The 22,921-nt window shown below is 38.4% G+C and overlaps 1 protein-coding gene across 1 annotated transcript in view; it reads right to left on the bottom strand.

Annotated features, from left to right (window-relative positions):
• Positions 1–14,719: 14,719 nt before the first annotated feature.
• LOC122799236 (bone gamma-carboxyglutamate protein) overlaps positions 14,720–22,921 on the bottom strand; it is a 77,304-nt gene continuing 69,102 nt past the window's right edge. The window contains exon 4 of the mRNA XM_044068168.1: positions 14,720–16,391. Coding sequence (XP_043924103.1) covers positions 16,253–16,391 — 139 coding nt within the window. The 3' untranslated portion in view covers positions 14,720–16,252. The remainder of the gene's footprint in view (positions 16,392–22,921) is intronic.

The following is a 22,921-nucleotide window of genomic DNA, read 5'->3' as shown; positions in this document are numbered from 1 at the left end:
AATAGAAGCCTGAATTAAGAATGTCACAGAATGTAAGAAGCACTTTCTGAATAAATTGTATTAAATTGACAATAATCACTCAGTTTAACCTTTGCTGATTATACAAAATAGAATGTTGCCATTTAAATCTAAAAACTTTCAGTATATGCCATAAAATGGCAATTTATAAATATGGAAAGGGAATTTGTAATCATTAATCACAATAAGTGATTTTTTTGTTTTTAACCTATAATTTCACTCATTTTATAATAAGAAATGACAGATATGAAAATCCTTATATGGAGGAAATGGGGAGAAGAAGGATGCACTAATAATTAAAATGCACTAACTTTCATCAATGTTCACATAAAACAAACTTGTTGCTTTAAGTAAGTTAGCAACAAAGTGATTACTTAAATGCTGACAAACAATGAAATATAACTTCTGATATATCCAGTAAAATACATTGTATTATAAACATTAGGTATAAATATTACCATTTATTTATATTAAGTAATAAGTTTTGAAAGACTTCACCAATAAGGGTGAATATGTTAAATAACTGTGTGCTATAATCTTTTACTGAGTTTTTATATATGATACATCCTACTTTACTATGAATTGCTTGTCATCTATCTTTCATGTAAATATTAGTTGCTTATGCAATAAGTAGACATTTATATTGCATTAGAATTCTGTTTAATCTACAATAGTACTGTATCTGTTCAAGATAATATAAATATTGCTTATTCCTATTACAAATATTCTCCATATGACAATTCAATTTATGGAGCTCAGATGTTCTGGATTGTCAAGGTATGAGTGGTAATCTGATGGACTTAGGTTTATGCATCAGATGAGGAATGATTTTCATTCTATGGCTAGTAGGGATCTTAGTTTTGTTAACATTTATTAATTTAAATTTGTTATTTCACAAAAACATTTTTAATATGCCTGACCAAAACATTACTTTATTGGTAAACACTCAAAGTATAAAACAGATAATTTCCTTTAAAAGCTCAAACATATACTTTATAGATATCAGAGGAAAATGTTTAATAGTCATAATAAAACAAAAAATGCATAGTCTAAATAACCTAAGATGGATTTAAGTTTATTATCTTTAAATACAAATGGCTTAAACAATCCTAGCAAGAGATCAGATATACTGAAATATTTAAAACTGAACAAACACAAATTGTCATCCTTCAAGAAACTCATTTCAAAAGAAATGACAATTACAAATGGAATCCTAAGGAATATATGATATTGGTGCAATCTACTTATAGGTTCATAGGTTCATAGGTTTATACTAGGCTATCTGCCCTAAGGCATTTATAAGCCTAGCCCAAATTATTGTGGCTTACGCCACCCCTTATATGAAAAAATACTGTGCCCATTAGTTTGTTGTGCCTCTGTCCAGCAGTGACCCAGAGATGATTCCCGGGGTAAACCTACGATCTCCCATCCACAGGTCTAGATTTCTCTTGAACAGAGTCAGCGAGGTGCTCTGCCTCACATGGACCGGGATTTTATTCCACAGCATAGGGAGTCTCTGAGTGATAAATCTATCCCTACAGCACGTCCTATTTATATCCGTGCTAAGGTTTAAGTCGCTTGCTCTAGTGGTTTTGGTGGATTTGGATTTTTTGAGGTGGAGCATGTCCATTAATTCCGGGTTGGACATGGCCTTGTATGTCAGGCACATGTCACCTCTGAGCAGACGGTATGCCACTGAATAGAGCTGGAGTTTCTTCAATCTGGCAGCATATGACAGATTTTGGAGTCCCTTTATCCTTTTGGTGAGGAACTTTTGGGGTCTCTCCAATTGCTGCAGATGTCGGGTGAGATACATCCCGAATGGGGCATTGTACTCGATCATTGGTCTGATAAGTGAAGAGTACAGGGGAACAATGACCTCACTAGATCTGGATGTGAATCCCTTCATGATCAGGTGGGCAATGTAGAAGGTCTTTCTAACCACTTTAGCAATGTGAGTGTCAAAGAAAGGCCACTGTCAACCTGGGTCCCCAGGTCCCTGATAACCTCTTCTGTGCTTAGTGGATTGCCACCTATATGGTAGCTTGGGGTTACCTTGTTTTTCCCGAAGGGTATGACTATACATTTTTGGCGTTTAACTTCAGGCCATGGCTCTGGCACCAGCTATCTGTTTCCGTGAGTCCCTTCTGAAGGATATCAGTGTCCGATGCACTTTCCACTATGGCCCAGTTTGCAGTCATCTGCAAACTTTGTCAGCCAAAGTCCTCCCATGTTGGCCTGTACTTCTGAGAAGTAGATGCCAAACAATAGGGGCCAAGGACCGAGCCCTGTGGGACACCACTTGTGACCGGCTTGGAGTCTGACAAAGCGCCAGCAACTCTAACCCTGTGGGTTCTGTCCTTAAGCCAGTTTGCAACCCATCTTGTGACATATGGGTTTACATTTAAGCTGGTAAGTTTTTCTACAATACCCGAGTGGGGTATTGTGTCGAAAGCCTTTGCAAGGTCAAGGTAGGCTGTATGGACTGCCTTTCCCTCATCAATGGCCTTGGTGACTATTTCAAGAAGTCGACCAAGTTCAAAAGGCATGATCTTCCCTTGACAAAGCCAAACTGGGTCGGGTCCAATGTCTGCAAGTCCCTATATCTTTGTTTATGAGCTCCATTATGATCCTCTCCATAGCTTTGCAGACTAGACTTGTTAAGCTTATGGGGCGTAATTACCAGGGTCCGTAGAGGCACCACCTTTGTGGAGTGGGACCACAGTTGCCGTCACGCCACTCCTTGGGCATGTATCCTGTGGTAAGGCTGAGATTAAACAGCTGCCTTATGTGCGGGTTTAATTCCTCATTTAGCTCGCGTAGCACACAGCCGGGGACACCATCCGGTCCCATTGATGCTGTGTTTTTAGCTTTAGAGAGCAGCTTTCACCTGCGCATTTGAGATGTCCGGGAGGCTACACTCGGCTGGGATAGTTATCTCTCCTTTAGGGGAGAGGGTGAAGTTTGCACTGAACCTGTCTGCCAGTATGTTGGCAATGTCTGTGGGTTCAGTGATTTTTGTATCATTTTGGACTAATTCTGAGCATATCTGTGAGTTTCCACCCAGGTTCCTAACATAGCTGAAAAAGGCCTTATGATTGTCCTTTGAATCCATGGCAATTTTTCTCTCAAAATTGGCCTTAGTTGATTTTATGAGTGCTCGTATTTTTTACTAATAATGATCAGGGGTGACTTCCCTTTTATGGATTTTGTTCTATCATGTAATAGCTTTCTCCTCTTATTGTAAAGTTTGTTAATGGCTGGGGTCCACCAGACTGGACGTTTGCCCTTTGTGGAAAGAGTCTTGGTTTTATTTGGGATTGCCTGATCCATGCAGTCCTGGAGGTGTTCATAGAAGGCATTTGTAAGGGCTTCCACAGCTTGGGTTGTGGTTTCCTCTGACTCAGGGGCCTTGAAGGATACCACACCAGTCTTGAGTAGTGTGAAGTTTGCTTTAGAGAAGTTCTTCACTATGGTCTTTTTGTTTGGGGTGGGGCGGGATGTGGATTTCCAGTGAGATTAGTTTATGATCAGATCTCACCAATGAGGGATATACTTCGGTGTGGAGCATTTTGTCCCCATGTTTGTGACAATGAGATCTAGTATATTTTCTCCTCTCGTGGGAACAGTGACTAGCTGTTCCATGGCATTTGAATTTATGAACTCCAGGAACCGTTGGGCTAGAAAGTTAGGGCTTGAGTAATGTTCCCAGTCTATATTCGGGTAGTTGAAGTCACCCAATATGATGGTGTTTGGAGATACATTTATACCCTCCAGTGTCTTCAGGAAGGCTGTGTGGGGTTCCTGAGTTTGAGAGGGTGGCCTGTAGCATGCTACAATTTGTAGAGCAGTTTTGCCTATTGTTAGTTGCACCTGGATGGTTTCGAAGCTTCATGCGTTGCCACCAACCTGGAGGTGTGAGTATCCTTTATGAATATGGATACACCCCTCCTTTTGTGGAGTGGTCCGGGTTTTGGGGCGGAGCATGATATGAGGTAAAACCTAATAGTGCCGGGGTGCTCTCAGGAGCCTTGAACCAGGTTTCAGTTACAGCACAGACATCGATGTTCTCCATACTGAGAAGGGCCTCGAGTGCGTGCATTTTGAGATTTAGACTTCTGGCATTGAGCAGCATTACCCTCAATTTCTTCCCATTTTTGTTTTCTAGGGTGGTAGGTTTAGAATTTGAGCCTTGCCTAAAAAGGCACTATGGGGTGGCAAGAGCCTTAGCCAATATCCGAATCCCAGGGTGACAGGTGCAAGCCGTCCCTTGTGAAGCAGCGTGGCTTGTCAAGCATGTCATCCCAGGCAGACAGACACTGGATCCCCTTTGAATGACACCAGACATTAAGCCAATTGTTAAAGCTGATCATCTTGTCTCTATATTGTGGCATCATTCTTGGTGAAGGAAGGATACTGCTCAGGGTTAGGGTCATACCTGCCTGGGCTACATAATCAGAGAGCTCCTCTATGTCTCTTTTCATGCAGTCCAGGGAGGTACGTCTCAGGTCGTTCACACCAGCATGGACAATGACTGTGTCATATTTGTACTTGCTGTGGAGTGACCCGAGTGCTTGTGTTATGTGGCGGATTCTAGCCCGATAGGCAGCTTACTGTGACCCTCTCCTTGTTCAGCCTGGTGAGTGGGACGTCAGTGTGTCTGACTATGGAGTCACCTATGACAAGTATGTTTGGTGTTGTATTTGGCCTTAAGGGCTGTGACTGCTTTGCACACTGCTTTTGTGGTTTATGTGTTGCTTGTGGGGTGTCTTGAGGTAGCAGTTGTTTGGGTGTCTGCTTTGGAGGCCTCTGCTGTTTAGGTAAATTTTACTCAGAGCCTCCGAGTATGTCTTTGTGTGTTTATGTGTTTGATTCAGTGGAGTGGTAGCATTATGTGAGGCTGGTTTTGTGGTGTGTGTAGTTGCCTTCTCCTCCTGTCTGGTCTTGCCAGTCCTGAGTTGAGAGAGCTCAGCCTCCAGTTTGGCTAAATAGCTGCATCTCTACAAGTATTTGTGTTATGTGGGAGGAGGAGAGGGTTGTCTGTGTACATGAGGCAGTTATAACATTGCCTCAAGATTCCCAGATTCACCAGCTGGACCGGAGAGGAGATTGACAACTGACCTTTGGACATGCTAGAATAATATTGGGAAATCCTTAATTGAAAACAAGGGCCAGTGGGGAGTGAGGGTGTAGTGCTTTTAATTTTTAGTGCTGACTTATATAATTGCTTTAGTGAGCAAGTGCCAGGTAACTTGAGTGCAATGTGATACAAGTAACTAAATGCAAAACGACAAACAGTAACTTTCTTTCAAGTGAAACAAGGAAATAAGTACAGTAAGCAATGCAGATATCACTAGTGATCCACAGAAGCTGAGAAGTTGCGTATTAGGTGAATTAGCTTCCAGGAAATAACAAGCAAACAAACAACAAGTATATAAACAAAGCTAGATTCAGTAGGCCTGGATCTAGTCTATGCTAGAGCAAACAAGGTGAACCAATTTCAGTAAGATACAGTTCAAATATTCAGGCACTATAAACCTTTAACCAGAAAATTCCCAGCTCAGAAGGGCAGAGTCCAGCCTCTTCTCCCACAAGAGTGCAGTCCATGAACCTTCTTAATGTAAAATAACTGGCCTGAAGCCCAAGTGCCTAAACCAGAACTAATACACTTGGACACTGGGCTCTCAATCAGCAGTTCCCAACTTAGAAGGATGAAAGCTACCTGTCCTGCCACCACAGTGCTTGCCACAAACCTTCCTAATGTAAAACAACTGGTCTGAAGCCCAAGTGCTTAATCCAAAAGACTTGAATGATAGCTACACTTTAATCAAGTTACAACCAAGCAGTAATAAATACCATTGAATACTTTAGAGAATGTCTGGATTAGTGCTCAAGTTACACAAACAAAGCTAGATCCAGCAGGCCCGAATCCAGTCTATGCCACAGCAAACAAGGCGCACCAACTTCAGTAAGAAACAGTTCAGATATGCATGCACTATAAGCCTTTAACCAGATATGCATGCACTATAAGCCTTTAACATTATAAGACAAAGACAAAGACAAAAGTGGTAACAATTTTATGGAAAACAAATGTGATTAACCCAGAAATCATTTATAAGTATGAAGATACAGAAGGCATTAAGGCATTAATAATAGTTAAATATAATAACAGAATATGGACCCTAGCCAATCTATACTGGTTCCCAGGCATTGGAGCAGGAACTGTTAAAAAACACTTGGATTTCATTTCCAATAATTATAAAGGCAACTTAATATTAAGAGGCGAGTTTAACTGTATATTTGATATTTCTGAAACTACAAATAAAAGACCGCTGCATACATTTGCTGTGTCAAAAGCTTTAAACAAGTAGGAAGAATCATTTCATCTTGTAGATACTTTCAAATTTAAAGAAGATAAATCTTTATTGTTTTCCCATCAAGATCACAGATTTGGTACAAACTAGAATAGATAAAATATTTGCTGCCCATGGCTTACACTCTAAAATCATTAATTTCCCAATTACTCCCTGCCCCTTTTCAGACCACAATTCATTGATACTAAAACTTCAAAATGGGTACAGACCATTAAGCTTTAACTCCAGAATTCCAGCATATATAAGTAAAATTAAAGAGTTCAATCCCTGGTTGTTATCTGAATTACAGTTCTTCTTAGATATTAATTACAACACAGAGATAAATAAAATAATGATATGGGACTCATTCAAAGCTTACATATATGGTAAAACCTTGACTTGGTATAAAAAAATCAGAGAATGGGATTCTGAATTATTAGATCTTCAATCCAAACTTTTGTTAGTAAAAGCTGAAAAAAATCAAAATCGTTTGTAGTTAAAAAAGAAAGTAGAAGTATTAAATAATAAATACAATGAAATTCTAACACATAAAACTAGTTTAGCTTTAGAAAAACTAAAAATTAATACCTTAGCCACTTCTCCCAAATATCTACAAAATTTATCCACAAGAACCAAATACAATCAAAAACTAATAACATTAAAAGTATCTTCCATGAAAAGAAAGGAAAAAATGTCTCAGATATAATCACTATATGGAACATTTCTGAAAAGAAAATATACATATTGATCAATTAACTCTAGATGAAAAATGTTCTAATATAAAGAAAAATACCAGAAAAATGAAAATTAGATCTGCAAGCACCCATATCCTACAAAGAAATTACAGATACAATAAAAGAGGGTAAAAATAATAAAGCTCCAGGTATAGATGGCATAATTATGGAAATATATAAACTTTTTCCTTCAAAGATAATATCCCTCTTCCATAAAACTCTATTAGAAATTCCATCACAAGCTTTAATGCCATCCTCTTGGAGATATTCCTTAATCACCCCAATCCTAAAGGAAAACAAATCCCCAAACCTCTGTACCTCATATAGACCTATATCATTATTAAATAATGACTATAAGATATTTATGACAATATTAACTAACATAATGAAAATACCACTATCCAAAACAATAAATAATGATCAAACTGGATTTATATCCCGTAGACACACACATAACAATATTAAAAGGATAATTTCTTTTATAGATTATGTTAATAAAGAAAATAAAGAAACAGTCATAATTGGCTTAGATATAAAGAAAGACTTTGATTCCCTAAATTGGGACTATTTATTCAAAATCCTAATGCTATTTGAATTTCCTGCATCCTTTGTTCATCTCCTAAAGAATATATATACAAATAATTTAGCATATATCAAGTTAGGTCCTATTACCTCTGAATCTATACATATAACCAAAGGCACTAAACAAGGATGTCTCATGTCACCGATTCTATTTGCTCTGGCTATTGAAATATTGGCAGATTCTTAACAATATAAAAATCAAAGGAATAGTTGTTTATGAACAATACAATTCTAAAGTAATGCTATTTGTTTATGACATATTACTAACATTATCTAATGCAAAAGAGACATTAGAAGTATTCAATATATTAATTGACAAATTTCACAAGACTTCAGGACTCCATTTCAATAAATCAAAATTAACATTTTTATTTTTAAATTAAAAAAAAGAACTGCAGACTAAGGGGGATTTCATCATAGGGAAACAAGAATCTACCTTAAAATATATAGGAATTGAGCTATGCAAGGATAATAATGAATTAGTTTCAAAAAACTGCAATAATATCATCAACACAATTAAAATATCTGTGAAAATATGGAACAAAATAATATTAACATTTGAAGACAGACTACAGTTAATAAAAATGGTTTTACTGCCCAGGATCCTATATATAGCTTTGGCAATGCAACTTTTACCAGAAAGGAATATACTTAAAGAAATATTCATGCCTAATAAAATTGTTATGGTTTCCTAAAAGAAACAGAATAGCTTTAATACATCATATCAGACCATGGAAACAGGGAGGATTGAACTTTCCTGATATAGAAACATATATAAAAGCATCAATATCTAAAACAATCTCAGATTGGATAAGTCCAAATTATGCTGCAAATTGGAAATAATTACTAACTGTAATATCAATAAATGAATTTTATTTACAAAAAAAATTCAAATAGATAGAAACAATTTGCCATGGCACATATTATGTATTAGTATGCAATATAACATAACTAAACCCACTAAAACTTGTATGATTAATTATTACATTGACTCATTTAGGAAAATTATTAATGCAAATATAGATTTAAAAATCTGGTTTGATCTTTTAACACCATTTATAGTCATAAAGAACTTTCCACATAAAATATATAGAGAATTATTAATTCCTGGGAACAGAAAGGATTTGTTTTTTGGCTCCAATGTATCAAAGAACTAAAAGTTGTAGATATGTAAGTAATAAAAACAACATACAAAATTCCACAACAGGACTGGCTAACTTTAGAGTATTCTGTCATATTTGCAAGATTTAAGTAGAATAATTAACAATTCTTCATTTAAAGAAATACCTGAATTTACTAAATACATATATGAAATCATATATAATGACTTTGACATGGGAAACAGTATTTCAAAATTTTACAAAATATTGACAAACTATAAAACAGCTCCCAAAACCTCATATTGGAAATATATAACAAAAGGACACTCAATACAGTTAACTGAAGATATTAAAACAGATATCTTATTATTTATAAAATATACATCCTTTACACAATACCGGAAAGTTTTTAATTGGAAATGGTTGCACAGAGCATTCTTAACCCCAGACAGAATCAATACAATTAGTTCTTCCATAAAAGGAATATGTTGGAGATGTAAGCAAGTACACAATGCAGATTGGAACCGCATTTTCTTTGATTGTGTTAAAATTAAGCCATTTTGCAATGGTATTAATAACGTTACACAAGCTGTATTTAATGAATCATTTTATTTAACTGAAGCTCTTGTATTATTAAATGTGAACAAAGGTCCTCATTTTAATAGGTCAAATGTATCTAGTATGTACTATACTTGCAATTTCAAGGAAGTGTATAACAAGAAGATGGAATACAAACACAATCTCAACTTTGGAAGTCTTCTACAGCCTACTGAAAACCACATCATTATTGGAAATTAAAATTAAAGAACTAAGAATTTATCCAAAGCCATTTATCAACAACCCTTGGGGAAACGTTTTATCATTAATTGACACTATACAATAATTGATCAGACACTCTGATAATGGATTAGACATACTTATAAAGTAACTGTATACATTAAGATCTGTTATAGTGTCAGGCTAATGTAAATAGTGTACATAGTTATTTAAGATGTTATGTATAAATACTATGGAATTCATTCAAATGTATTTGAAAAATAAAAACAATTTTTGAGAAAAAAAATATTGGACCTGGTTCTCACTAACACTGCCACTGTATGCTCAACACCTACAGTTACCATGTCACTGGTCAAATCTGATCACTGTTCAGTAACACTCACAATGGGAGTAAAATCTGACCTAACCACAAAGCATCTCTGTCTTTAGAGACTACTCTAAGGCAAATATAATCCAGCTAACTAATGACCTGATGAAATTTAAATACCCTCCTCGCTTTGATGACCCCAGGTCTCATGCTGCTTCATTTATGGGTAATTTCTATCTTCACCTCAAAGCATGCATTGAGGTATCTGTCCCCATAAGGCACATACAACGCTAAATTCAGGAATAATCCCCTATGGTGGAATCCTAGTATAAACAAACTATGCAATATGAGGAAGAAACTCATAGCCTGTAAAAGCAAACTTAATGCCCCATTATCCTGAGATAAATGCAGAAAGCTCAACAAAGAACTCAAAAATGAAATCAAATCCTCCAAAACTAAGTACGAACTGACAATTGTTAACTGTGTTAAGGGCAACCACAAAGCCTTTTCAGCTATATAATAAATTGTAGAGGTAATGACCAGAAATGTTCATATCTAATACATAACAACACTTACTAATCTCTTATGGTCCTATTAGACAAATTCAACTCTGTTTACTCCTTTATCCCTCCTTGATTACCCCCATCTTATTAGTACACCCACACTTTACCATCAACCCATTTCTTTCCCATTTTCTACTTGGGGTCAGGGTGTCATGTTATCTGTTACAATCTCTCTCTGTCTTGAGATTAAATGCCACTCGTACCTTCTCACACAACCCATCCATTTTTTCACTGGATACCCTCATTTCCTCTTGCCTTCTTGCTGTCTGTCCCGAATTGTCCTCACCAGATTGTCTTCTGCTTTCCAGCACATGCACCTGAACCAACATAATCTGTTTTATTTGACCTTCTCTGCATTTGAAGCTAATTAATATCCTCATTTCTTCTCTTGTCCCACAGTGTGCAGTCTGCCTCCTGTCTCAGACACTTCATCTCCACCTCTGTCTTCCTCAACTGCTCTGACTTCACTGCATGAATAGACTGTTTTACTAATTAAAGTAAGAGGTTAAAGGGGATGTATTACCACATCACTGGAGTACAAGCATGTACTATCAGTGACATGATTGCACTGCATGTTCACCTTTACCCCCTTTATTTATTTGTTTAATACCAAGCATTTATTTTATGAAAGCATTTACTTAATTAACTCAGGACCTTCCTGCACAATATGCAGGAGAATAAGAATATATATATATATATATATATATAAATATATATATATATATATATATATATATATATATATATATATATATATATGTGTGTGTGTGTATATATATATATATATATATATATATATATATATATATATATATATATATATCTGTTAGTTGAAAAGATTTTTTATATAAATAACACTGTGAATATGGGATGTTATTTGTATAATATTTGCAATACTTTCAAAACAAGTTTCTCAATAGTTATCTGTGATTTAGGCTAAACACCTCAGCCATTGTTTTTTTGTTTTTTTTATACCACTAGGTGCTTTCTGCAGGTTTATGATTATTCATCGAATGGTAAAAGCATCAAATGGCATTAAATCATAAATGCCACTTATTGAAACCTTCTCATGCTGGGGGGCTGTGCCCCCCCACACTCCCTGATAATTATATATATACCAATTCTGAGATTGCAGTACACTGGGTAAAGGGCAAATTTCATTATCTCTGCCATAATGCGATCTTAGAACAGTTCAGTGAACAGCACGTTTTTTGATATATGCCATTTGATGCTTTGTTTTTTGATGAATAACCATAGTCCCACTTTCTGCCTGGTAAACAGGAACATGGCCAATATTTTCAGAATTGTACACCTAAGTTCATATTGTTGCCCCCAATCCTTTCCTTCTACAGTGGATATCTATCTGTCTATCTCTCTTTGTGCATGTAGACCTACCTTGTAATAGTAGTTCATAGGTTATAGGTTCATAGGTAGGTACTAGGCTATTGGCCCTAGGGCCTATATGAGCCTAGCCAAAAAATATAGCCTGGCTTTCGCCACCCAAGAAAATTATTTTCCTGTCCCCCTGTCGAGCAGAGCCACAGAAGTGATCCCTGGGGTGAATTTCCCATTTCCCATCCAATCATCAAGATTTTTCTTGAAGAGTGCTAATGAGGAGGTCTGTTTAACATAGATAGGTAGTCTGTTCCAGAGTATGGGAAGTCTCTGGGACAGGAATCTATCCCTCCAGCATGTTCTGTTTGTTGTGGTGACAAGTTTTAGGTCCCTAGAGCGTGTAGCTCGGAGGGATTGGGATTTCTTTAAGTGGAGCATGTCCAACAGCTCTGGGTTTGACATAGCTTTGTATGCTAGGCAGAGATCGCCCCTGAGTAGGTGATATGCGATGGAGTAAAGCTGTAATTGTTTGAGACGGTCTGCGTAGGGCATCTGTTTGAGGCCAGTAATCCTCTTTGTGAGGTATTTCTGTGGTCTTTCCAGTTGTTGTAGATGCCTTGTGAGGTACATACCAAAAGGGGCGTTGTACTCTATAATGGGTCTAATGAGTGATGATTAGAGGGGAACAATGACCTCTTTTTTTCCTGGATGAGAATCCTTTTGTGATGAGATGAGCCACGTAGAAGGATTTCCTGACCACTGTGGTGATGTGATTATCAAAGGAGAGACTACTGTCCACCTGTGTCCCAAGGTCTCTTATCACATTTTTGGCATTAAGTAGACTACCAGCTATGTAGTAGTTCATGGGTACAGAGTTTTTACCAAAGGGGATGACAATACACTTAGTTGACTAATTGTATTAATTTCTTTTATGATAGCTACCACAACACATTGACTGAGGACCACAGAGGCCTGCTTTAGAAAAATTGCTGCCCAAAATGGTTTGTGTGGCTGTAACGTGAATCTATTCAGACATATTGCAGGAGATATAGACTGGTTATCCAGTACAGAAGTAGAGCAGGATTTGCTTTGACTACCCTGCAGGACTTGTTATGAGCCTCCACACCTTAAGAGGAAAATGGCATGCTGCTTAGTTCTTTCTCCCCAAATTTGCTTTTCCTGAGGCATTGATCTCTGTGATGAACATCATACATTTGTGTGAGTTAGACAACATAACAGCAGATGGTTTCATGGCAGGACCTTTGCTTCAGTCACTTCAGGATATACTTTCTCCCTATATTCATGTGGTGCTGCATATATGTTGAATGTGTGCCATTTGCTGTATGATCTTTGCAGGTTGTTGGTCTCTGCAGTGAACTGGTTTGCCTCTCACTCAGTGGAAGAGCAAACATTGGCCACTCATCTTTATCCTGTTTGGCCAAATCCTTTAGCACTCAGGTTACGGCATCATCCTCAGTCATTTGGGCCACAGTAATGTATTTATCTGTCTGCATCATGGGGCTGGCTGTTATTGCTTGTTATGCTTTTCTTTATGAATGAGTCAAGATGCTTTTCAGCATGTGCCATGTTCAATTTTGGTATACTCTTTTTGCCTGATATTTTATTAATTCATTTTGTGTATAGCTACTTTTGTCTTTATTTTTTATGGCTCTGCATGCTGTTTGTTAGTGTTACTGTATATGTGATTTTCTATGGAAGTTTGCTGCTTCTGCTTTTCTACCTGCTGTATGGCATCCAATTTAATTATGCTACACTAGACTTGACTTGCTTGGCATGTTATTTAGTGAATTTATTCCATTTTAGTTGTCTTCTGTTTACAGCTGCACATTGTATGCTTATGACTGTAATACTGTACTTTTCCTTACCAGAACTTCATTAAACTCACACATATTCTTCTTCTATTAAACTATGTTGTCAAAATTCAGTATGTCTTTCATCAATAATCTGTAGTATGTTTTCCTCCTTAATCTGTGATTCATGTTTCTCTCTGAAGTGTTTTATTTTTTCTGTAAATAAGAAATATTTCAGCAGACTTCCTAATTGTAGCAATTGCTTTCTCCTCAATGTTTTTCAACAGAGTGATAAAATGTATTGACTTTTGGTCCTTTGTAATTTAACCATGTCAAAATGAGAATCCTAATGCCCAGTGTGAATGTATTTCAAACTTCCAAAGAAGCTGGCTTTTGGAAGTCCACTGAATGATTTTACTCATTAAAAATGCCTTAACTTTTGAAGGATTCATTATTTTATCCAGACCGTATAAGGACATAGTGGAGACAACCAGATATTAATAAAGTAGGACTTAATCTGCTGACTTGCTCTCTCAAAGTTACTGAAGGCCAAAGGATTCATCCGATTTAAGTCAACGGCAAGATGTTTTTGGTAATTTATTTTAACAATATGTAGATCTGTGCAGATGTTTATCTGATACTTACCTGACTTAGCCCATGTTCTCTGTTCTGCATGTAGATAACTTTCACAAAGTCTAAATTAGTGTGGAATGTAGATACAAATGTTATGGCAGAGCAGATGTACAAGCTGAAACAAAGCTTCCTACCACACTTTAACTGCTGTAACTGTGCTGCAGCAATGTGTAGTGACATGTAATCCCTAAACATGTGTACATGAAAACAGAACATTAAAGTATTTCTATAAGAATGTCAGGTGAACAGGTAATACAAGGATGTTTATAAACCTTCCAACTAAGGCAGCAATTATCAGAAGACTGTGTGGAGTCCATTTACAAGCTATTAAAAAAAGAACTTTACCTGAACCACAATAAATATGTCCTAAATAATGTACTTGCTTAGGACCTGAAGATGCATTTGATTGTGTTTTATTCACTGCCTGTGTTGTCTAACATTTTGCAAACCTTGTGCATTCAATAAATTTATGAAATCTATAGACAAATGAGATCAGGTCATCTATGTTTTTATCTTTTCAGGATTTTTATTAACATAAAGAATTATGTTTGTTGAATAGCTTTAAATGTTATACAATGGTATAAAAATAACACAACAAATGCAAAGTATTAGTTGAAAGTACATATACATGATCTTTCTACTTCTTACCAGAAATACTTATTGGACATTTTGTTTAGTATTAAACAAATATACTATTAAACTGGCTTATAAGTTTACATTTCTCAAAGCAAAATTCTCTAATACATTGTGTAGCAATTTATTAGAAAACAAAAGTTCCAAAAATATTGGAAAGTGTAATTCAATATGCACAAAACTTAAAACAATTTAATCAGTTAATAACATGAGGGAAAGGAAATATTATGTATATATTGACCAGTTCTGCATTCATATTCACATAGTTAATATTGAATAGACTCATATCCAGATCTTGAGATATAATAACCAAAATAACATTAAAATTCAGTAGCAGTGATTAAACCCAACAAGGAATAAACTATGGATAGTTTATTGTTTTTAATTTTTACAGAAACTGGTACTATTCATGTGAAAGTTAGTTGACCATAACAGTGTTATTAAAATCATGTGATCTGTATTATTATAACTATAGATCCCATCCTATGACTTGTTCTTTTCTGAAGTCTTATGTGTGCCTAATAAGTTAGTATAATGCTGAGTACAGATAAAAAAATGGACCTCATATTCATTTAAGTGCTATATTTCATTTGCAGTGCTGAACACTATCTGTAAGGAAGGGGTATATCAAAGTCATTTATCAGACAAATTCTTTATAGATAGGAGGTAACTAGTGCTAGAATTAATGTATCTAAAACCCACTAGTAAGACTAATCCAGAGGTCATATAAAAAAAGTCTGGTGATTTTTGACCCAATGAAATGTTGGCATTTTGTGATGTGCTTCTCAGATATCTTGCTGTTAGGATTTTATTTAGAAAAGAGGAAAATAAAAGAATAATACAGCATTAGGAAAGAAAATGTTCTATGAAAAATAAACCCCTAACCTTTGTCACAATTAATTTTGGTGCTATCCAGGGCTAGAAGCTTTAGCATGCTGGCATAGCAAAGCCTTCTATTGTGAGGAATTGCTTTATGAAAATGTTGGATTATGGCTATCATTTCTGAATGATGTTCAGTCAAATGAAATATGAAGCAGTGTTATACCTAAAACAGCTATATTTGTGTTGGAAACTTATTTGCTTTGAAAACTGGGTAGAAAGGAAGTTGTATATTAAATTACAGAGTAAGTTGTGTCTGCTGCAAAACTATTTTGCTAGTGATCGGGGACACTTTCCACACATTACACTTTCCTTGGGGTTATGAACAGTATTGCATCTTGCTCAGCAACTGTACATACTACAGCATCACATGTGAATACATTTCTTTACTATAATACACCAACATCTGTCTCCTCCTGACTAGTGAAGGAAGAGGACATAGCTTTCAATGAAATGCTCCTTAAGGCTATACCAAACAGTAAGGTAAGCTTTATTTCCAAGTTCTGTCACTGCTGCCAATGTCTTTTTTAATAGTAGTAGTGGCCTCCAAAGTATCTTCTGTAGGCCTCATCAGCCCCAACTTGGTCTGCCATTTGGTCACAGGGCTGGTAATGCTCACAAATTTCACGTTGTCGTTCCTGGGGAGTCTTGAATTGTTCATAATACCTAGAAAAATAAATAGTTGTGAAATGTTTTCTTTAAGGATTAGCAAACCATTTTAGATACACACAAAAAGAACTATATATGACTAGAGAGTAAGCTTACAACCTCTGTTTAATGCAATACATGAATATTCTTAGTTATACTGTAATGCCCATACATATTAAAATTCCACCATACACAATATGAAAAAATCCAGGAATAGTGGTGGGTACTCCATATACATTACTCTTGCTCCTCCAACCCAAACTGATAATGAATCTTGGTATTAGTGCTTCTTTCATATGTATCAGTACAAATACATACAAATGAACACTGATTATAATATACAGCTGTAGAAACAGTCCTCTGTCATCTAATACAGAACAGAAAAGTAAGGCCCGTTATCCTTGATAATACTGTGATGTCCCCACTCTGGGTCAGTAATCAAGGAGCCTGAATCTTTACCACTGGCACTGGAAAGGGACATTCACTTGGAACAAAAATGAAAACACCCAGTATTTCCAAATGCAGATCTCTGCATCCAGCACAATTTCCCATATGAGCACACAGGGAACACAGTCAGTCCTGGGGATGGGTCGTCTATCTCTCCAGATCTCCAATAAGACTCCCCACTGGCACAGGTGTAGGGCTGAAGCCTCAGGTGAGTGTCCAAGCCAAGTACTCCAGCACCTTCTCCATGGAACCAGTGCTTTGTGTCCCTGCTCTAAGCAGCTGACACACACACTCTTTGAGATTTAATTTTCACACACACACACACAAAGGCTGACACATTTACTAGCAATGCCCCCTTCTGCCAAGATTATAAGGTAGTTATACCTCCACCAGACACTCAAAGGCAGCGATTTTATGGCTGTTGCAAGAGTACCCAATTATACTGAGTGAAATTAATATTAATACAAATTGTAATGCTGACCAAGCAGCCAGGCTTTCAGGAGTGGCCACATTGTCACCAATAGATATAAGTACTCTCAAAGGTTAAAATATTCTCTAAAGGACCAAACAAAATGACAAGTTTAAATATATTTAATAGTAAATAACAAAAGAACATGAAAATACTAAATATCTATGTCAATAAACACCAGAGTTTCAATAACAGGGAATATTAAAAATAACACAAGTGGACAGGTTCACACAGTTACAGAAAAAACAATACTTAACTCATCTAACTATATTTTCCTGACTCTCACTCTCTTTCAGCTTTTCCCGGTTGGGGACACCACAGTGGATCACCTTGTCCGCTCATGATTGGCAGTGGAGCTTTTACAGTGTCAAGTTGCCAGTCCAGCGCCCAATCTTCCACAGAAGGCACACACACACACACGCACTCATGCCCAGGGCCAATTTTACATTGTCCAATCCATTTGCAGCATGTCTTTAGGGATGTGGGAGGGAACCGGTGCACCCAGAGGAAACCCACATGACCACAGGGAGGACATGCAGACTCCGCACCTGACCGATCTATAAAATTATTATTCCATGGTTACTTACTAGAGCAAGGCAAGATGAAGTAGGTGAGAGATTCATCTGTGTCAAGTTACAGAAACAGAATACTCTGAAACTTCAGTCTCATCAAGTATTAAACATTATTTTTAAGTGATGGATTACAAAATGATATCACATATATCTGATCTTCTGACTTGTGGTTCCCATGCTTCCCCCCTTGGCTAGAAGCTGTCTGGATTTAGCACATATGTGTTAATAATATACACACACAGAACTTTGCCAAGATCTGCTACAGCTCCTAAAAGTCGTTAAACAATTTCAAACCTCCACCCTTCCAGAGTAGCAATTAGTTTACCCCAATGACAATGCAGGAAGTTTCCTAGTGCAGACTTTATGTCTCTGGTTGTATTAAGAACTGTAAGATACAGTCTTTATGGCCTAAGCCAGGTAATTTAATTTCAAACTATTTTCAAAGTTTGAGATTAACCTCTTTTCTTTCAGTATCATCTGTTAAAACTTACACATTTAAACAGTTACAATGACGCATGTATATTTCGTTTTCTATCCAGCAGGGCAAACTGTTGGCACATTTTTAACACAAGCAACTTTACAAAAATATTTTTCAACACAAGCATCTGTACAAATCATTTTAATGCACAAATGACATACAATTCTTTACAAAATTCCAGTTAGCTGTTCTGGCATATGTTACACCACCACTGCCCTACTTCTCCTGGCATAGCTGGCAATACTTCACATCATCATATCTCTCACCCCTTTGAAAACTCAAGGTAGCTTTTCAAGTGACCCTTGAGAAATGTTGCTTGAGAGGAATGAGCCTATCTGAAAATACATTAACGCATGCTTGAGAGCCCATCTGGATAGCATTGCTAAGCCCATTACAGTGCTGCACTGTCATACCATATGCCTGCAACTCTAGGCTCCAACTTAGTAACTTGGCATTTTGCTGGCTGGCTTGATGTAGCCATGTTAAGGGATTATGGTCTGTAACTACAGTGAATTTCCTTCCATACAAATAGTGTTGAAGTTTCTGCAGTGTATTTTCCTCATCAGGTCTGTGAGGGGAGCAGCTATTGTACTATTATTGGGAATGAACTTTCTCTAGTACCCCGCTGTCCCCAAGAATGGTCTCTCCTGCTTTTTGGTAACAGAGGCAGGCCACGCCTAAATGGCTTCCACTTTGTCAGGTTCTGGCCTGATCTTACCACTCAACACTCTATGTCCCAGATAGGCAACCTCTGACATATCCAGCTGGCACCTACTGGGCTTAATGGTCAAACCTGCCCTTTGCAGTCTGCCCAGGACCTTCCTGACATGCTGAAGGTGCTCATGCCAGTAATGACTGTAAATGGCAATATCATCCAGGTAAGCAAGGGCATAATCTCCTGCTAGGATACAATCTACCAGCCTCTTGAAGGTCACTGGGGCATTTTTCTTCACAAAGGGCATCTTTGTAAACTCGTATAATCTGAAAGGAGTCACAAAGGCTTTCATCTCTCTAGCAGTGGGAGTCAAGGGCACTTGCCAGTAGCACTTGGTCAGATCAGTAGTAGTCATTTTCTTAGCACCAACCAGCTGCTCCAAGGCTTCATCTGTCCTAGGCATGGGGTAAGCATCTGACTCTGTGTGACTATTTAGTTTCCTGTAGTCCACAAATAACCTGGTGCTGCCCTCTTTCTTTGGTACCAGCACCACCACGGAGGCTCAGGGACTGTTGGAGTCCTAGATTACCCCCAGTTCCAACATTTCCTGTATCTCCTCCCTCATAGTCTGTCTGACTCACTCAGATACCCTGTAAGGAGCTTGCATGATAGGCCTTTGGGGTCCTGTATCTACATGGTGCTGCACCAGGTGGGTACACCAAGGTTTCCCATTGAACATGCCTCCAAACTCCTGTAACACTGCTTGGATTTCTCAAACCTGGGCAGGGAATAGCTGCTGGGACATTGCTGCTCCTTCCTCTGAGGTGTCAATCCGAGCCTCACTGAGGATATAAGTCACCAGATCCCACTCAGACTCCTCCTGCCATCCACTGCAAATACTCAACACCAGGGCCTCCCTATCATGGTAAGGCATCATCATGTCAACATGGTGCAGTTTGTGCCCCTGCCTCCTTGCCTAGCAGTTATATCATGTAGTTAACTTCACTGACCTTCCTTACCACTTTGAAGGGTCCTTCCAAAGCTGCCTGCAGCTTATTTTGTCTGATAGGAATGAGAACCAGAACCTGCTGCCCCACAGCATACTCTCGTGTTCAATCAGTCATGTCATACCATTCTTTTTTCTGCTGTTGCACTCCTTCCATGTTCTCCTGGGCCAAGCCCATGAACTCCCTAAGCCTTGTCCTGAGGTTTAGGATGTATAACATAACATACTATTCACACTCACCCTTCCACTCATCACAAATCATATCTAGAGGCCCCCTCACCCTATGCCCACACAGCAACTCAAAGGTGATGGGGCAAATATTTGTCCCACTCTCTCTTAAACTGGTCTGCAAATGCCTGTAGCATGGTCTTTAGTATACAGGTAAACCTCTCCACAAGACCATTGGTTTGGGGATGCTAGGGGGTGGTTTTTAGGTGCTTCACCCCACAGTGCTTCCACAGACAAGCCAGCAGGTTTGACATAAAATTGGCACCTCTGTCAGTCAGTATTTATCTTGAGAAACCTACCCTGCTGAAAATCTCTAACAAAACATTTGCTACCTTCTCTGCCTCTATGGAGGACAGAGTCACCACCTCAGGGTATCTAGTAGCATAGTCTACTACTATAAAATATACTTCTTCCCTGTGGAACTTGGAGTACTTAGAGGCCCCATAATATCCATAGCTACCCTCTGAAATGGCTCTTCAATCACAGGCAAAGGCATCAAAGGAGCCTTGACCTTGTCCTGCCTTGCCTACTTTTTTGGCACTGCTCACAGGTCCTGCAGTACCCTGTTACACCCTTGCAATCCCAGGCCAATAAAAGTTCTGCATAATATGTCTCTTGGTATGCTTTATAGCCATATGACCTGCAAAAGGAATTTCATGGACTGTGGTTAGAAGTGCCAGATGGTAGGCTTTTAGCACTACCATCTGGTGTGCTACCTCACCCTCTATTCTTCCTTCAGAGGTCCACTCTCTATACAGTAACCCTTTGTTCTGGTATACAGACTCCCCTTTTCCTTGAGAATCAGGCACCTCTTTAGCTACCTCCCTCAAGCCTCTTAGTGTAGGGTCCGAGAGCTGAGCCTGTCTCAGCTATATCTAACTCTTCCCAGTTCCCCTTCCTCAGGAAGATTAATATCCTCTGACAGCTGAGCCTCACTGTCAGCCTGGGTACTATCACTCATCTCTGCCCTTGCAGTCACCCTGTTCAAGGGAACACCAGTACCTACCAGCCACTGTGGCTCACCTTCAGGCTCACTCCTACAGGGTAGCTCCCTCCCTGAAATAGCCACCTCACCATCCCTGGCTTCAGTTGTGAGGTCTGTCTGGGTCTCCCCTAGGCTACCAGACGCACATGCCTGTCTGCAAGCCTGACTGCATTTAACTGCATGCACACAAGGTACTGCATTATCAAAATCATTCCCTATCAAGACATCTGCAGAGATAGCCTCAGACACACCTACTTGCTTGCTTCCTTTTCTTCCCTCCCAGTCAAGGTGAACCTTGGCCAAAGGCATTTGGAATGGGGTCCCTCCTAAAGCTCTGACTGGAGTGGACTGCCCAAGCAAGTATTGCTCCTGTTTAACCACTACAGGCTTCACATTGGTTATGTCAGAGACTGTATCTCTCTTAGGAGTTGCCTGTTTTCCATCCACTAAGATAGGATATAACCCCTGGTGATAGTTTGGTACCCCTGTTGTCTCCAGACAACTTACTACTGGCATACTGTTATTCCCACTTGCTGGCTCCCCCACCTTTTGTTCCCTCCTTGCCTCTGTGGACATCTATATGATACATGGCCCCACTGGTTGCATTGAAAACATTTAACCCATGATTCTGGCCATGTACCTGGACTAATGGCTTCCCCTGTTACTGGTGGACTCTGTTGGGGTGAGTTAGGCTGCCCCCATCAGTTCCCTTATATCCATGTGCAGCACTGGGTATCCCCTTCTTGTGCAGTGATGCCCTGCTTGATAAGTAGAGATCCCTTTTTTCCCCAGCTCATCTGTAGAGTTGCACTTGCAGTCTACCAACCAGATTCTTATGTCCTCAAGCAAAGTGCTAAGGGCTTGTTCCCACACCAGAACATCTGCCAGCCCTTCAAAAGTGGTGACCTTACATCTATTCACCTACCTATGAAAATAAGTGCTTAACTCAGCAATATAATCAAATACACGTTCATTTGCCTTGCGTCTGTGCTCACAAAACTTTTTTCTGTTAGCTTCAGGTGTTAACTTAAAGCGTTCAAGTAAACATTGAGTTACTCTATCATAGTTTCAACAATCAAGATCAAACAGTTTAAAGACAGCAGTTACAGCTTTAGCATGGAGTAAGGGTGGAGTAAGGGGGTCAGGAACCGTACCCAGAGCCCTTGGTCATCATTATACTGCTTATATACTCTTTCAAATATATGAATAAAACTATGTAAATGTAAGTTGTGGAAGAAATTTACTGACCTTTATTGCTTCTGGGGTTTGGTTATTCCCTTCCCATTGCCTCCATGACCCTGGTGAATAGTCAGCATCTCCCTCTCATGTTGACACTGCTTCTCATTTTCTTCAGCCTCCAAATGCCGCAGTCTCTCTGTTGATTCTAATTCCATCTTTTTTGCCTGCTGCAGTCTCTTTGCTGATTTTAATTCCAAATGTTTGGCCTCCAGTTCAAGTCTGTTTAATTCCAAACAGGTTTTTAAGTCCTCTGAGGAAAAGATGAACCAACCTGTTTCTGAGGGCTGCAAATTCGCATCACTAGAATGGTTATCCTCCTGGCTGCTGATCTGAGCTGCGACTAAGGTTGAAATCATTTCCTCTTTAGTCAGATTGGCATGCAGCAGTTCTTTGGCTTTGCACACCTTGGCCAATTGGTTCTTTGTCAGCTTGTCTTAATCCTCTGCAGACATATTTGCCTGCTTTCCCT

This window comes from Protopterus annectens, chromosome 1.part0 (assembly GCF_019279795.1).
Source record: "Protopterus annectens isolate FY-2018-M chromosome 1.part0, PAN1.0, whole genome shotgun sequence".
Classification (NCBI taxonomy): Eukaryota; Metazoa; Chordata; order Ceratodontiformes; family Protopteridae; genus Protopterus; species Protopterus annectens.
The sequence above is the reverse complement of the archived record's forward strand: the minus strand, read 5'-3'. Positions and strand labels throughout refer to the sequence as shown.